Here is a 16075-nt window from a genome sequence, read left to right on the forward strand (position 1 = left end):
CACCACATGAAGAACAAGGTCGTCACTAGTTACCACAGCCACAAAGTCATAAACCCCGCATTTTTTGTTGTTTTTAAATATCATACCTCATTTAGCAGACACTCCTATACAGTAGTGAATGCATACATATTTGTACTGTTCCCCCGTGGGAATCGAATGCACAACTCTGACGTTACAAGCACCATGCTCTACCAACTGAGCCACGGAACCTATTCTACAATAAAAAAATAAATAAATGTGGTTTTAAACCTTAACCACAGTGCTAACCTTATGTCTAAACCAATTTTGACTTTGTGGCTTTGGTAACTAGTGGAAACCATAGAACAAGGAACCAGATGTTTCATCGGATGTGTACATCTGAAGCATCCGTTTGGAATTTCCACTTCACACCAAATTTGGTGTGAAGAAGCCCAGCGGTCTAGCCTAACCACTGAGATATAATAAGAATGAGCCTGATGACTTGCACAAAATTATTCCGCTGCTCTGTCGTTCGCTATGTACTTTAGACTAAGACTCCCATAATTAAAGTCGTTTGTGGTGAAGAGGGGCACGAGTATCAAAGTCAACAACATATTTTCAAACCACCGCTTTACCCAGGGAGAAAGACGGCCCCCTCTCATTGAAGCATAGACAGCATTAATTGATAGCGTTGACGTCATCCACCTATTCCTATGGAAAACTCCCGATGGCCATATTGGCACAGACAAAATAATCAGCAAGATATTTCAACAGGATGCATAAGTGTGAAGCATCCGGTTAGCGTTTCCACTCACTACCAAAAATGGTGATGAGAGAACACTAGAATCTGTTACAAACAGTGTGGACTAAGCTTTGTAGATTTTATCCTTTGCCAAAGTTTTAATTTTTTTTGTTGTTTAGAAGGAGTGGAAGGGTGAATTGGGTTAAAGACATGTTCAATCTCTATCCCAGTCTGCTGTCCCCACTTGCTTCAAAATGACCACCATTGTTCCTGCACCCAAGGTAACTGAACTAAATGACTATCTCCCATAGCACTCACTTCTTTGTCATGGAAGTGTCATGGAAGTGCCTAGTTAATGATCATATCACCTCTACCTTACCTGTCACCCTAGACCCACTTCAATGTGCTTACCACCCCAATAGATCCACAGAGGATGCAATTGCCATCACACTGCCATATTCCATCTGGACAAGAAGAATAACTACGTCAGAATGCTGTTCATTGTCTATAGCTCAGCCTTCAACAGCATAGTACTGTCAAAACTCATCATTAAGCTCGGGGCCCTGGGTCTGAACCCCGCCCTTTGCAACTGGGTCCAGGACTTCAAGATAGGCTGCCCCCAGGTGGTGAAGGAAGGAAACAACACTTCCACTTCTCTGATCCTCAACACAGGGACCCCACAAGGGTGAATGCTCAGCCCCCTCCTGTACTCGCTGTTCACTCATGACTGCGTGGCTACGCACGCCTACAACTCAATCATCAAGTTTGCATACGATACAACAGCAGTATGCCTGATTGCCAACAATGATGAGACAGCCGACAGGGAGAAGGTGAGGGCCCCGGCGGAGTGGTGCTAGGAAAATAACCATTCCCTCATTGTCAACAAAACGAAGAAGCTGATCGTGTACTTCAGGAAACAGCAGAGGGAGCACACTCCAATCCACATCGACGGGACAGCAGTGGAGAAGGTGGAAAGCTCCAAGTTCCCCCGGCGTACACATCACTAACAATCTGAAATGGTCCACCCACACAGACAGTGTGATGAAGAAGGGGCAACAGCGCCTCTTCAAACTCAGGAGGCTGAAGAAATTCAGCTTGGCCCCTAAGACCAATAGAAACTTTTACAGATGCACAATTGAGAGCATCCTGTCGGGCTGTATCACCGCCTGTACGGCAACTGCACCACCCTAAACCGCAGGGCTCTCCAGAGGGTGGTACGGTCTGCCCAACGCATCACCGGGGCACACTGCCTGCCCTCCATGACACCTACAGCACCCGATAACACAGGAAGGCCAAAAATATCAAAGGACATCAACCACCCGAGCCACGGCCTGTTCACCCCACTATCATCCAGAGGGCGAGGTCAGTACAGGCGCATCAAAGCTGGGACCAAAAGATAGAAGCTATTTTTCAATCTCAAGACTTTTATTTTAAGGGATGGATCAGCTTTAATATTGCAGATAGATTGTTGCTTCCATCAATGTAATTGTCTGCACCATATATTTTGGGGGTAAATATATATATCCATATACAGTTGAAGTTGGAAGTTTACATATACCTTAGCCAAATACATTTAAACTCAGTTTTTCACAATTCCTGAAATGTAATCCTAGTAAAAATTCCCTGTCTTAGGTCAGTTAGGATCACCACTTTATTTTAAGAATGTAAAATGTCAGAATAATAGTAGAGATAATGATTATTTCAGCTTTTATTTCTTTCATCACATTCCCAGGGGGTCAGAAGTTTACATACACTCAATTAGTATTTGGCAGCATTGCCTTTAAATTGTTTAACTTGGGTCAAACGTTTTGGGTAGCCTTCCAAAAGCTTCCCACAATAAGTTGGGTGAATTTTGGCCCATTCCTCCTGACAGAGCTGGTGTAACTGAGTCAGGTTTGTAGGCATCCTTGCTGACACACGCTTTTTCAGTTCTGCCCACAAATTTTCTATGGGATTGAGGTCAGGGCTTTGTGATGGCCAACTCCAATACCTTGACTTTTTTATCCTTAAGCCATTTTGCCACAACTTTGGAAGTATGCTTGGGAAGACCCATTTGCGACCAAGATTTAACTTCCTGACTGATGTCTTGAGATTTTGCTTCAATATATCCACATAATTTTCCTGCCTCATGATGCCATCTATTTTGTGAAGTGCACCAGTCCCTCCTGCAGCAAAGCACCCCCACAACATGATGCTGCCACCCCCGTGTTTCACGGTTGGGATGGTGTTCTTCGGCTTGCAAGCTTCCCCCTTTTCCTCCAAACATAACGATGGTCATTATGGCCAAACAGTTCTATTTTTATTTAATCAGACCAGAGGACATTTCTCCAAAAAGTACGATCTTTGTCCCCATGTGCAGTTGCAAACCGTAGTCTGGCTTTTTTTAATGGCGGTTTTGGAGCAGTGGCTTCTTCCTTGCTGAGCGGCCTTTCAGGTTATGTCGATATAGGACTCGTTTTACTGTGGATATAGATACTTTTGTACCTGTTTTCTCCAGCATCTTCACAAGGTCCTTTGCTGTTGTTCGGCGATTGATTTGCACTTTTCGTACGAAAGTACGTTCATCTCTAGGAGACAGAACGCGTCTCCTTCCTGAGCAGTATGACGGCTGCGTGGTCCCATGGTGTTTATACTTGCGTACTATTGTTTTAACAGATGAACGTGGTACCTTTCAGGTGTTTGGAAATTGCTCCCAAGGATGACCCAGACTTGTGGAGGTATACAATTTTTCTCTGACGTCTTGGCTGATTTCTTTTGATTTTCCCATGATGTCAAACAAAGAAGCACTGAGTTTGAAGGTAGGCCTTGAAATACATCTACAGGTACACCTCCAATTGACTCAAATTATTGTCAATTAGCCTATAAGAAGCTTCTAAAGCCATGACATCATTTTCTGGAATTTTCCAAGCTGGTTAAAGCCACAGTCAACTTAGTGTTTGTAAACTTCTGACCCACTGGAATTGTGAAACAGTGAATTATAAGTGAAATAATCTGTCTGTAAACAATTGTTGGAAAAATTACTTGTGTCATGCACAAAGTAGATGTCCTAACCGACTTGCCAAAACTATAGGTTGTTAATAATACATTTGTGGAGTGGTTGAAAAATGAGTTTTAATGACTCCAACCTAAGTGTATGTAAACTCTGACTTCAACTCTATTTTATGTCGGAAACAGTCAGTTATAAATTCTTCTGTCCTAGTTATAAACAAGTTATCATCTAGTAGGATTTTAATTACATTTCCAATATCCTCGCCCACGTGGAAATTCTGTAAGTGTAGTATATATGCCAATTATGTGATGATCCGACTGCATTCTGTCCCCATCAACACTTTTTAAACTTTTGGTGCCAGTAGAGAATGACATAAGAAAGTAATCTAGACAACTAGCTTGATTAAGCCTCCGCCATGTATATCTCACTAGGTCAGGGTATTTAAGCCTCCGTATATACACTAATTCCAACATATCCATGACATTCATAATTTCCTTAAGTGCCTGAGGGTGATAGTTTTTAGTGTGATTTCCTTTACGGTCCATAGAGGTATTTAAAACCTTATTAAAATCCCCCACCATAACAATAGAGTCTAGTGTTGCTTGTAGAGTTGATAAATTCTTATATATATTTTCAAAGAAGCTTGGATCATCATTATTTGTACCGTATAGGTTAATAAGTAATATCTGTTTATTGTCCAATAACATATTCAAAATAATCCATCTGCCTTGATGATCTGTTTGGACAATTTGCACATTTGGATCAAAATTACTGTTAATTAATATCATCAACCCTTTTGAATTTCTTTGCCCATGGGAGAAATATATTTCACCCCCCCAGTCCTTTTTCCACAAAACTTCATCTAAAATTGTTGAATGAGTTTCCTGTAAACAATAGATACTATATTCTTTCTCTTTTAGCCAGGTAAATTCTGATAATCTTTTCTTATTATCTGCTAAGCCATTGCAATTATAACTGGCTGTACTTATTTCACCACTTATCATAATAAGACACACGTTTAAATTCTATTAATCCAAATATATGTTTGCAAATGTAACATGATGATTGAGTGTCTATATAGCTGTACCATGATATTTGCATTGCTATTAAGTAAACCTCCAATTGCTCCCCCCTATTCCACCCGCTAAAATCCTTCCTCATCCTGAGTTGGGTTGTCATCCCAATGCCCGGCAGACCATCCCCGACCCCCCGGATCCCATAGCCCCGGAGAAACCGGGACCCATCCTTCAAAAAGAGCACACAGTGCCACCCACAGAACAGAAGCAGATAAACCGCCAAATGCATTTCCATCGCCCTCACCTCTATTTATATCATATATAATTAACTGTTAATGTTTGTAGTAATGTAGGCAATTTATGCAAAGGATTTTTACCTCTCACCAGTCTCGCCATTACCAAAATTACATTATGGCAAGCAATTATTATATTACCAAACAATTATTGTGAATTTTCCTATATTGTCCCTAACATCTTTTACTCCCTCACAACAGTTGTGGGATACACACACAAATACACACTCAACCCCTTTCCCCCACAACAACCATAGACTCAGATTCTCAACAATTGCACCATCCCAGAGCCCAACTCAAGAAAGGTCTTGATTTATGAATGCATATACAGTTGCAGCTGTATGAGAAGGCTGTATGCAAAACGGTCAAAAAAAATGGGCAGAAATGGGGAGATTTGATTAACCATTGTCATGTCCTAGAGGATGGAGGTTAGATATACCCCCTTCCCCTGAAACACCCACAACATGGTCCCCCAAAGTGACCATATTCCCAAGCATCTCTATGCAGACTGTTAAATAGCCATCACTTGCCGGCTACCACCCGACCACTCAACCCTGCACCTTAGAGGCTGCTGCCCTAAATACATAGACATGGAATCACTGGCCACTTTAATAATGTTTACATACTGCTTTACTCATCTCATATGTATATACTGTATTCTATTCTACTGTATTTTAGTTAATGCCACTCCGACATTGCTCGTGCTAATATTTATATATTTCTTAATTCCATTCTTTTACTTTTAGATTTGTGCATTGTTATAAATTGTTAGATATTAATTCACTGTTGGAGCTCGGAACACAAGCATTTCGCTACACCCGCAATAACATCTGTTAAATATACTCTACCGTTCAAAAGTTTGGGGTCACTTAGAAATGTCCTTGTTTTTGAAAGAAAAACACATTTCTTGTCCATTAAAATAACATTAAATTGATCCAAAATACAGTGTAGACATTGTTAATGTTGTAAATGACTATTGTAGCTGGAAACAGCTGATTTTTAATGGAATATCTACATAGGTGTACAGAGGCCCATTATCAGCATCCATCACTCCTGTGTTCCAATGGCATGTTGTGTTAGGGAATCCAAGTTGATCATTTTAAAAGGCTATTTGATCATTAGAAATCCCTTTTGCAATTATGTCAGCACAGCTGAAAACTGTTGTCCTGATTAAAGAAGCAATACAACTGGCCTTCTTTAGACTAGACTAGTTGAGTATCTGGAGCATCAGCATTTGTGGGTTCTATTACAGACTCAAAATGTCCAGAAACAAAGAACTTTCCACTGAAACTCGTCAGTCTATTCTTGCTCTGAGAAATTAAGGCTATTCCATGCGAGAAATTGCCAAGAAACTGAAGATCTCGTACAACGCTGTGTGCTACACCCTTCACAGAACAGCGCAAACTGGCTCTAACCAGAATAGAAAGAGGAGTGGGAGGCCCCGGTCCAACACTCTCATTTAAACTCCTTACTTGTTCGTTGAAACAATGAACAAACGCCACCTGCTGGAGAGAGACTGAGTTTCTGCGAGTTGGGCCTTCATCTTCCTTTTTGTTAATCAGTGGTCTCACGCCGAGGCAGCTTGGTTCCAAATCGAATGCAATCTACTTTCAGCAGGTGCAGAACACGACTACATGCTTGCCTGGGCAAGATTAATCAAACCCCCTCATTGAAAACGACATAAATTACCTATTTTGAGTTTGTTATTAATGGGCGAGTTCGACATTGCAGCTGACTTTAAAGGCAAGTCAAGACTGACTGATCTACAAATCACCTTGCATCATTAACCCTTAATTAACTGGCACACCAATATATATATATTTTTTATTTTAGTCTAATGCACTGATGGCACATTGTGTCAGCTTCTTCAACTACAAGACCTTCAACCCACAGCCTTGTTGCCCTAGGTCTGGGATTTCAGAGACATGGGGATGTTCTCATTTGGCCAAAAGACTGTCCTCTCCTCGAATCCTCTGTCTTCCGTGACCCGGAAACCGATAAGTGGTCGAGTGTCAATATGTTAGTAGGCAAACTGAGGAGTGTCCTCGCATCCTCATGTCAAGGAAGCACAAGATTATCCTACCTGAGTCCTTTGCGGAAGGGTTTGGAGAGCCGCTACACCCCAATTTGAATCAGAGAAAAGTAGGCACATATTTAAAATCGACATGCTTCTTATCCTTTTATTTATAAAACTATCTAAATGACTTTTTACTACTTAAAACATTTAATTTGCACGTGAAGGAGTCTTCATACATGTGCATTTGTTCCCACATTTCTGCTCCTCCTCGCTTTGATTTTTATTGATTTATTTCACCTTTATTTAACCAGGTAGGCAAGTTGAGAACAAGTTCTCATTTACAGTTGCGACCTGGCCAAGATAAAGCAAAGCAGTTCGACACATACAACAACACAGAGTTACACATGGAGTAAAACAAACATACAGTCAATAATACAGTAGAAAAATAAGTCTATATACAATGTGAACAAATGAGGTGAGATAAGGGAGGTAAAGGCAAAAAAGGCCATGGTGGCAAAGTAAATACAATATAGCAAGTAAAACACTGGAATGGTAGATTTGTAGTGGAAGAAAGTACAAAGTAGAAATATAAATAAATGGGGTGCAAAGGAGCAAAATAAATAAATACAGTAGGGGAAGAGGTAGTTGTTTAGGCTAAATTATAGATGGGCTATGTACAGGTGCAGTGATCTGTGAGCTGCTCTGACAGCTGGTGCTTAAAGCTAGTGAGGGAGATAGGTGTTTCCAGTTCCAGAGATTTTTGTAGTTCGTTCCAGTCATTGGCAGCAGAGAACTGGAAGGAGAGACGGCCAAAGGAGGAATTGGCTTTGGGGGTGACCAGAGAGATATACCTGCTGGAGCGCGTGCTACAGGTGGTTGCTGCTATGGTGACCAGTGAGCTGAGATAAGGGAGGACTTTACCTAGCAGGGTCTTGTAGATGACCTGGAGCCAGTGGGTTTGGCGAGTATGAATCGAGGGCCAGCTAACGAGTGCGTACAGGTCGCAGTGGTGGGTAGTATATGGGGCTTTGGTGACAAAACAGATGGCACTGTGATAAACTGGATGCAGTCTATTGAGTAGGGTATTGGAGGCTATTTTGTAAATGACATCTCTGAAGTCGAGGATCGGTAGGATTGTCAGTTTTACGAGGGTATGTTTGGCAGCATGAGTGAAGTATGCTTTGTTGCGAAATAGGAAGCCAATTCTAGATTTAACTTTGGATTGGAGATGTTTGATGTGAGTCTGGAAGGAGAGTTTACAGTCTAACTAGAAACCTAGGTATTTGTAGTTGTCCACATATTCTCAGTCAGAACCGTCCAGAGTAGTGATGCTGGACGGGCGGGCAGGTGCGGGCAGCGATCGGTTGAAGAGCATGCATTTAGTTTTACTTGTATTTAAGAGCAGTTGGAGGCCACGGAAGGAGAGTTGTATGGCATTGAAGCTAGTCTGGAGGGTTGTTAACACAGTGTCCAAAGAAGGGCCAGAAGTATACAGAATGGTATCGTCTGCGTAGAGGTGGATCAGAGACTCACCAGCAGCAAGAGCGACATCATTGATGTATACAGAGAAAAGAGTTGGGTCAAGAATTGAACCCTGTGGCACCCCCATAGAGACTGCCAGAGGCCCGGACAACAGGCCATCCGATTTGACACATTGAACTCTATCAGAGAAGTAGTTGGTGAACCAGGCGAGGCAATCATTTGAGAAACCAAGGCTATTGAGTCTGCCGATGAGGATGTGGTGATTGACAGAGTCGAAAGCCTTGGCCAGGTCAATGAATACGGCAGCACAGTATTGTTTCTTATCGATGGCGGTTACGATATCGTTTAGGACCTTGAGCGTGGCTGAGGTGCACCCATGACCAGCTCTGAAACCAGATTGCATAGCGGAGAAGGTGTGGTGCGATTCGAAATGGTTGGTAATCTGTTTGTTGACTTGGCTTTCGATTACCTTAGAAAGGCAGGGTAGGATAGATATAGGTCTGTAGCAGTTTGGGTCAAGAGTGTACCCCCCTTTGAAGAGGGGGATGACCGCAGCTGCTTTCCAATCTTTGGGGATCTCAGACGACACGAAAGAGAGGTTGAACAGGCTAGTAATAGGGGTTGCAACAATTTCGGCAGAAAGGGTCCAGATTGTCTAGCCCGGCTGATTTGTAGGGGTCCAGATTTTGCAGCTCTTTCAGAACATCAGCTGACTGGATTTGGGAGAATGAGAAATGGGGAAGGCTTGGGCAAGTAGCTGTGGGGGGTGCAGTGCTGTTGACCGCAATAGGGGTAGCCAGGTGGAAAGCATGGCCAGCCGTAGAAAAATGCTTATTGAAATTCTCAATTATAGTGGATTTATCAGTGGTGACAGAACTTCCTATCCTCAGTGCAGTGGGCAGCTGGGAGGAGGTGTTCTTATTCTCCATGGACTTTACAGTGTCCCAGAACTTTTTTTGAGTTTGTGTTGCAGGAAGCAAATTTCAGCTTGAAAAAGCTAGCCTTGGCTTTTCTAACTGCCTGTGTATATTGGTTTCTAACTTCCCTAAAAAGTTGCATATCACGGGGGCTGTTCGATGCTAATGCAGAACGCCACAGGATGTTTTTGTGTTGGTTAAGGGCAGTCAGGTCTGGAGAGAACCAAGGGCTATATCTGTTCCTGGTTCTACATTTCTTGAATGGGGCATGCTTATTTAAGATGGTGAGGAAGGCGTTTAAAAAAATAACCAGGCATCCTCTACTGACGGGATGAGGTCAATATCCTTCCAGGATACCCGGGCCAGGTCGATTAGAAAGGCTTGCTCGCTGAAGTGTTTCAGGGAGCGTTTGACAGTGATGAGTGGAGGTCGTTTGACCGCTGACCCATTACGGATGCAGGCAATGAGGCAGTGATCGCTGAGATCTTGGTTGAAAACAGCAGAGGTGTATTTAGAGGGCAAGTTGGTTAGGATGATATCGATGAGGGTGCCCGTGTTTACGGCTTTGGGGTGGTACCTGGTAGGTTCATTGATAATTTGTGTGAGATTGAGGGCATCAAGCTTAGATTGTAGGATGGCTGGGGTGTTAAGCATGTCCCAGTTTAGGTCACCTAGCAGCACAAGCTCTGAAGATAGATGGGGAGCAATCAGTTCACATATGGTGTCCAGAGCACAGCTGGGGGCAGAGGGTGGTGTATAGCAGGCGGCAACGGTGAGAGACTTGTTTTTAGATAGGTGGATTTTTAAAAGTAATAGTTCAAATTGTTTGGGTACAGACCTGGATAGTAGGACAGAACTCTGCAGGCTATCTCTGCAGTAGATTGCAATACCGCCCCCTTTATCTTGTCTGAAAATGTTGTAGTTAGGGATGAAGATTTCAGAGTTTTTGGTGGTCTTCCTAAGCCAGGATTCAGACACGGCTAGGACATCCGGGTTGGCTGAGTGTGCTAAAGCAGTGATTATCTTTGACCTTTTTCAAAAAGAGGCGAGGAGATGGAAGAGTTAGCTAAGCTAATTGAGAATGTCCCTAGGTCCACAATGTGACTATCAAAATGTGGGAATGATAGTGTAGCCTGAAAGGCAATTTTTGCTTGATCCGCAAATGTGGTCAGAGGCGTTGTATGGAAGGTGTGACACAATTGCGAAGCCTCCGGAGGCATGCAGAGGCTAAATCAAGCTCCATACCACATCGCTGTGCGCCTCTCACATTTTGTAACAATGCAGAGGGCACTGTATAGTTCAGCATTGACATGATTGGTTGACGGTAAGTGGGGGCGGGAGGTCCTGTATAAACATTGTTCTGGCTACTGCGCCGGCTGCATCCCAGTAAATGCTATACGGCCACAGCAGATGGCAGATTTACCATGCAGAGCCTTTAAGAGCTTGAATCAATCCTCTTCAACAGCTTGCATATCGTAATATGCAGTCAGACATGCTGCAATATCAAAACCAGCCAGTGCAGGCCAATTAATACTGGGAGACTGAAATGTATGTGATATGACTCTCTTATTGGCTACGCACGCCTCAAACTCAATCAACAAGTTTGTATACACAAAAAACACAACAGGCATGCCATCTTTCACAGACTATAGAGGCCTTTATTGACATGACCATTTATTGGCATTACCACAACAGTCGGGCACAAAACCATCTTCTGTACATCACTGTTCCCTTATTAAATCACTACAACAAGAGTAAAATAGTTTATTTATATACATTCTAATTTCATCATTCAGCGACATCTAGGCAGGTGACCAGAGAGGTGGTGGGTGCGAGCAAAGGTGCGATGGCAGCGGGGGCAGGAGTATGGTCTCTCACCAGTGTGGGTCCTCATGTGAATTTTAAGGTGGTTGGCCAAGCGGAATCTCTTGTCACACTCCTGGCAGGGATATGGCCGTGAGTTATTGTGTATCCTCATGTGTCTGGTCAGATCAGCAGAACAGATAAAACGTCGGTGGCATTCAGAACATTCAAATGGCCTCTCCCCAGTGTGGATGCGCTTGTGTTTGGTCAGATCTCCAGACTGAGTGAAGCTTTTACTGCACTCTGTACAGGTGTATGGTTTCTCACCTGTGTGAGTGCGCTGGTGGTTCTTCAGGTGTTCATGTCGGAAAAATGTCTTGTCACACACTGTGCAATGGAAAGGCCTCTCCCCAGTGTGTGCGCGTTGGTGGGTTTTCAATGCTGCACTGTTTATGAACTTCAGCCCACAAACCCCACAATGGTAGTTCCTTTCATTGTTGTGGATCTTCAGATGCAACTTCAGATAATTTCTGTAGGCAAAGTCTTTACCACACACAGTACATTTAAAAGGTCTCTCCCCTGAGTGTGTGCGCAGGTGAAGCTTCAGACAGTCCTTGTATGCAAACCGCTTGTCACATTTGGAGCAGGAGAAAGACTTCTCACCAGAGTGAATAGTCATGTGAACTCGGAGGCGCCCCATCCGGGCAAAATCCTTTCCACAATCCTGGCATTTGAATGGCTTGACCCCCGAGTGTATCATCATGTGTTTGCGGTAACTGCTGTCTTCTGAGAAGCTCTTGCCACACTCCTTGCAGACGTAAGGCTTCTCGCCGGTGTGTGTGCGCATGTGAATGCGCAGATTCCGAGGACTAGAGCAGCTTTTGCCACACTCTGAGCATGGCATGCCAATGTTCATACAGACAGGGCCATCCTCAAGCTTAGTGTCCTCAGGCTTGTGACACTGGTGAGGCCCCAGTCCCCAACAATTCTTGAAGCTCTTTCCACAGTCAGCGCAACTGAGGTATCCATCTGTGAAAGCGACAGACATTTTGTGCCAAACCTTGCAGTGAGTATGCAGTCTGGCTATGTACTGGAAGCTGCGGGCACAATAGGGGCAGGGGTGGAGTTTTCTCAGAGAGGGAGAGGGGTGGGCCTGACGGGTGTGGACGTGTAGTTGCCGTGGGGTATGGAACATGCAGCTACAGTGGGGACAGCTGTGTGTGGGGGCATACACGGTTTTACTCTTTGAGACGTGGCTTTTCAGCATGGCCAGGTACTGCTTCGGGTGTTTGGTCTTGATGTGATTCTCCAGGAAGTAACAGTCAGTGAAGGAAATGGTGCAGTGTGGACAAGGAAAGAACTGAGAAGTAGAGACTGAGGGAGAGGAAGGATGGTAGAAAGAGTGAGAAGAGAGTGATGTGAAGAGAGAGGAAACAGAACACAAATGTGATTTCTTACATTTCCTCATTCAACAATAAAATACTTGAGTAAATATCTTTGCTGAATATTAATTTCAAAGTTTGCTAAATGAAGTGATGTTCAAGTAATCCCATCATCCATTTCAAATGCAGTGTTGTGGGTGGACTCGATATATGAACTTTGCCTTACCTCCATCAGGCTCTTCTGGGTTTTCCTCCTTCACCAAACACACTTTAGTGTCTCGCAGAAGAGTCTTAACCACCACCTTATGGATTAGAAAGATAAAGAAACCACAATATGCATGAACCAAAAGTCTAAATACTATTGTCTAGTTACTAACTGTCACATGTTGGGAAAGACCACTAACTCTTCTTACATTAGACAATCTTGTTAGCATCACCATAGGACTCCTTGATATCTGGCTACACCCGGTCATTGGACTGGATGTATTATGATGTTTGATGTGCTTCTTCTGGAAGGAAGGATTGGAACGGTTTTGTTCTTCGCCCATTCCCTGCCGTTCAAAGTCTTTTGGTTCCTCTTTGATTAGGATGGAGTTGTTACAAACTCCTTTAGTAATGTAGGGTGCTTGACTAATGTCAAGTTCTTCTCTACTGCAGTCAACATCATCTGACTGTGTTCCACACTCTGTTTTGATTAGGTCTCGATGGTGTTTAGACATCTTGGTTTTGTTGTGTTGCTTTTTCCCAGGTTTGCTCTTCATCTTGTTGACTGGAGTGCTTCTTCATTTGACTTCTGTCGGGAAAAGACCAGGTTAAATTGAGCATCACACTTAGAGAGCTATACCAGGCAGGGATCATACTAATATCGAACCAGGGTCTGTAGTGACGCCTCTAGTACTAAGATGCAGTGCCTTAGACTGCTGCGCCACTCAGGATCCCTAAACTAACTAGCTAATGTCTTGAGCTGCTAGGATTAGTATTTTATTAGGATGCCCATTAGCAACTGCTAAAGCAGTAGCTACTCTTACTGGGGTCGAAACAAAACATGACATATTACGTAACATTAATAGATAGGTAAAGCACAAGGACAGACAACATATATTTTAAATTAGAATACACACTTTTATACATTTACGCCTTGGCTCTCCATGCATAATATAGTCATTATAACGGCAATACTGCAGCCATTAATTTCCCATACATTGCCATCCTTTGCTCTACTGTTAAAATCGCTTTGTCTAAACGCCGATTTATGTGGTCAGAGGCTCCATATGGATGGTGTGAAGCAATTTCGGAGCCTCTGGTGGCATGCAGAGGCCAGATTGAGCTCCATACCACACCGCCGTGCGCCTCCCAAATGTTGACAATGCGGAGGGCTCCATTTAGCTCCTTCGCATTGACATGATTGGGTGACGGTAGGTGGGGATGGGAGGTCCTGTATAAACACAAACTCATTCCTTGACAACTTGCTTTACAACAGATCTGCGCTGCTTGACAAAGCGCAATAAGTATACATGCCCTGACTTCTGCAGAGGCGTATCGCCGTAAATGCTGCACGGCCAATGCAAACATCAAATTGACCACGTAGCGCCTTTAAACAGGTCAGGATATCCTAATCTCGCAGCATCCGCGAACCCTGATGTAATAATCTCACAGCAGAAGTTGTTTCGTAAACACCAGAGAGAATCTCAGAACATCAGGGGTGTATTCATTAGTCCAACCACTATTGGACAAATTCAGATAGGTCCCTTCCCGTTACGTTCCTTTTGCTTCCGTTAAAGAAACGTTTTGCAACAGAATAAGCTAATGAATAGCCCCTGGAACTATCATGTCCTTGGTTCTTCCGTTTGACGTAAATCCTATGTAATCGTGTGATTCATAGATGCTACTGAATGCAAGTGCAACCAGATAGGGAGAGGCAATGCAAGAGGGTGTACTCTGCCCAAAATCTGTCCACGTTAAACAGATCATTAATTATGTATGGAGTTTTTGTATGGGGTCGGGGCAATGAGTGTCGAATTTAGTCAAGATAAACAGGAAATGCTATTTTAATACGTGCGGTTTATTTGATATAATAGAAGTTTGGTAATGCTTAGGTTATTACGAGTGTACTGATATAAGTGTGATGCACTGACATCCCGGCAACTTTGAGAAAAATCACTTTATACTAGAGCTGTCCCTGTTGAAATTCAAGACGGTCTACAGGCGGTGGACGTTAACACCCCTCATAGAATATTCAAAAAACGAGATGTATCCACCTATCTAAAGAAAGCAATAGGGGGACCTCGCCGTTATGCTCTGTGGACAACGAATCCCCATTGTTAGGGCGGAGACACACGCATCTCGTCATTATATCCAGTATCTTTGGTGCAACACACGAAAACGAAAATGCAATAATCACATGGAGTTTCACAGAAGTCGTTAACGAGTAGTCTCGTCTTTGTTGATAGGAACAATACAGAAAAGGCTAACATATTTTATATCTCGTAAATGCTCAATGATAGAAGGGCAAACACAGCCTCGCCTACCTTTGTCGACGCCATAAAAACGCTGCACTTCCTAGTTTATGTCCTTAAAGTGCCTACTAAACGTGGCCTTGACCAATCAGGTAATGGATCCTCGATATGCAGCGATTTAGAGTCGGTTTATTGATGTGGATTCTTAAAGCAATATTCCTCAAAATAAATGATACTGGAAATGTGTGGTATGTTTATGATAATAAAAAAATAGTTATTTTATTGCAATAATAACAGGCTTCTTCTGCTGTCAAAATGTGGGAATGATACTGTACAGCATTGGTTCCCAACCGTTTTTAGTTACTGTGCCAACAACAAAATGTAGCTTTGCCTGGAGTACCCTTTAAGTATCCCATCATGTGCATTTTACCAGTAGGCCTATAGTCTCATAAGTCTATACGTTTTCTCAAGTACCCACAGGGGTCCTAGGCTAGTACCCCTGGTTGGGAACCAATGCTGTACAGGACAAAGTGATATCAACACCACTGAAGGCCAATGATGGTTCTTATCCTAGGACAAATCAGTTAATGACAGGATGGGTGGATCTCTGTTTAAGTGTTAACCCATGCACAGTGTAGATCAGGAGGCTGGTGGGAGGAGCTATTGGAGGACAGAATCATTGTAATGGCTGGAATGGAATAAATGGAACCGTATGAAACACAAAAATATGGAAATTACGTTTGACTCGATTCCAGTCCTGACATTACAATGAGCCCATCCTCCTATAGCTCCTCCCACGAGCCTCCACTGGCACAGATATCGCGTGAGAGCAAAGTCTTGCATCATCTGTGGTGCTGCTCGTGGCAACGTTTTTTCACTGAGTCTACCTTTAAGCACAAAACACAACATACAGTATCTCACAAAAGTGAGTACACCCCTTACATTTTTGTAAATATTTGAGTATATCTTTTCATGTGACAACACTGAAGAAATGACACTTTGCTACAATGTAAAGTAGTG

General features: G+C 43.1%; 1 protein-coding gene across 1 annotated transcript; it reads right to left on the bottom strand.

The window, feature by feature from the left end:
* Nucleotides 1-11047: 11047 nt before the first annotated feature.
* LOC115183699 (gastrula zinc finger protein XlCGF57.1-like) lies at nt 11048-15230 on the bottom strand. The gene is made up of 4 exons (XM_029744776.1): nt 15128-15230; nt 13013-13392; nt 12826-12901; nt 11048-12591 (listed from the first exon to the last, which is right to left on the bottom strand). Exons 2-4 carry the CDS (start codon nt 13358-13360, stop codon nt 11207-11209), a joined length of 1809 nt encoding a protein of 602 aa, XP_029600636.1. The 5' UTR covers nt 13361-13392; nt 15128-15230; the 3' UTR covers nt 11048-11206.
* Between the last annotated feature and the right edge of the window lie 845 nt (nt 15231-16075).

Source organism: Salmo trutta, chromosome 3 (genome assembly GCF_901001165.1).
Source record: "Salmo trutta chromosome 3, fSalTru1.1, whole genome shotgun sequence".
In the NCBI taxonomy this organism is placed as follows: domain Eukaryota; kingdom Metazoa; phylum Chordata; class Actinopteri; order Salmoniformes; family Salmonidae; genus Salmo; species Salmo trutta.

Excerpts from the sequence above, each read along its gene's own strand:
- LOC115183699 (XM_029744776.1), bottom strand. The coding sequence starts at position 13,360 with ATGAAGAGCAAACCTGGGAAAAAGCAACACAACAAAACCAAGATGTCT. Across the intron at positions 12,902-13,012 it reads TGCTAACAAGATTGTCTAAT|GTGGTGGTTAAGACTCTTCT; the intron begins GTAAGAAGAGTT and ends CTAATCCATAAG. Across the intron at positions 12,592-12,825 it reads CCCAGAAGAGCCTGATGGAG|TCTCTACTTCTCAGTTCTTT; the intron begins GTAAGGCAAAGT and ends CCTCTCCCTCAG.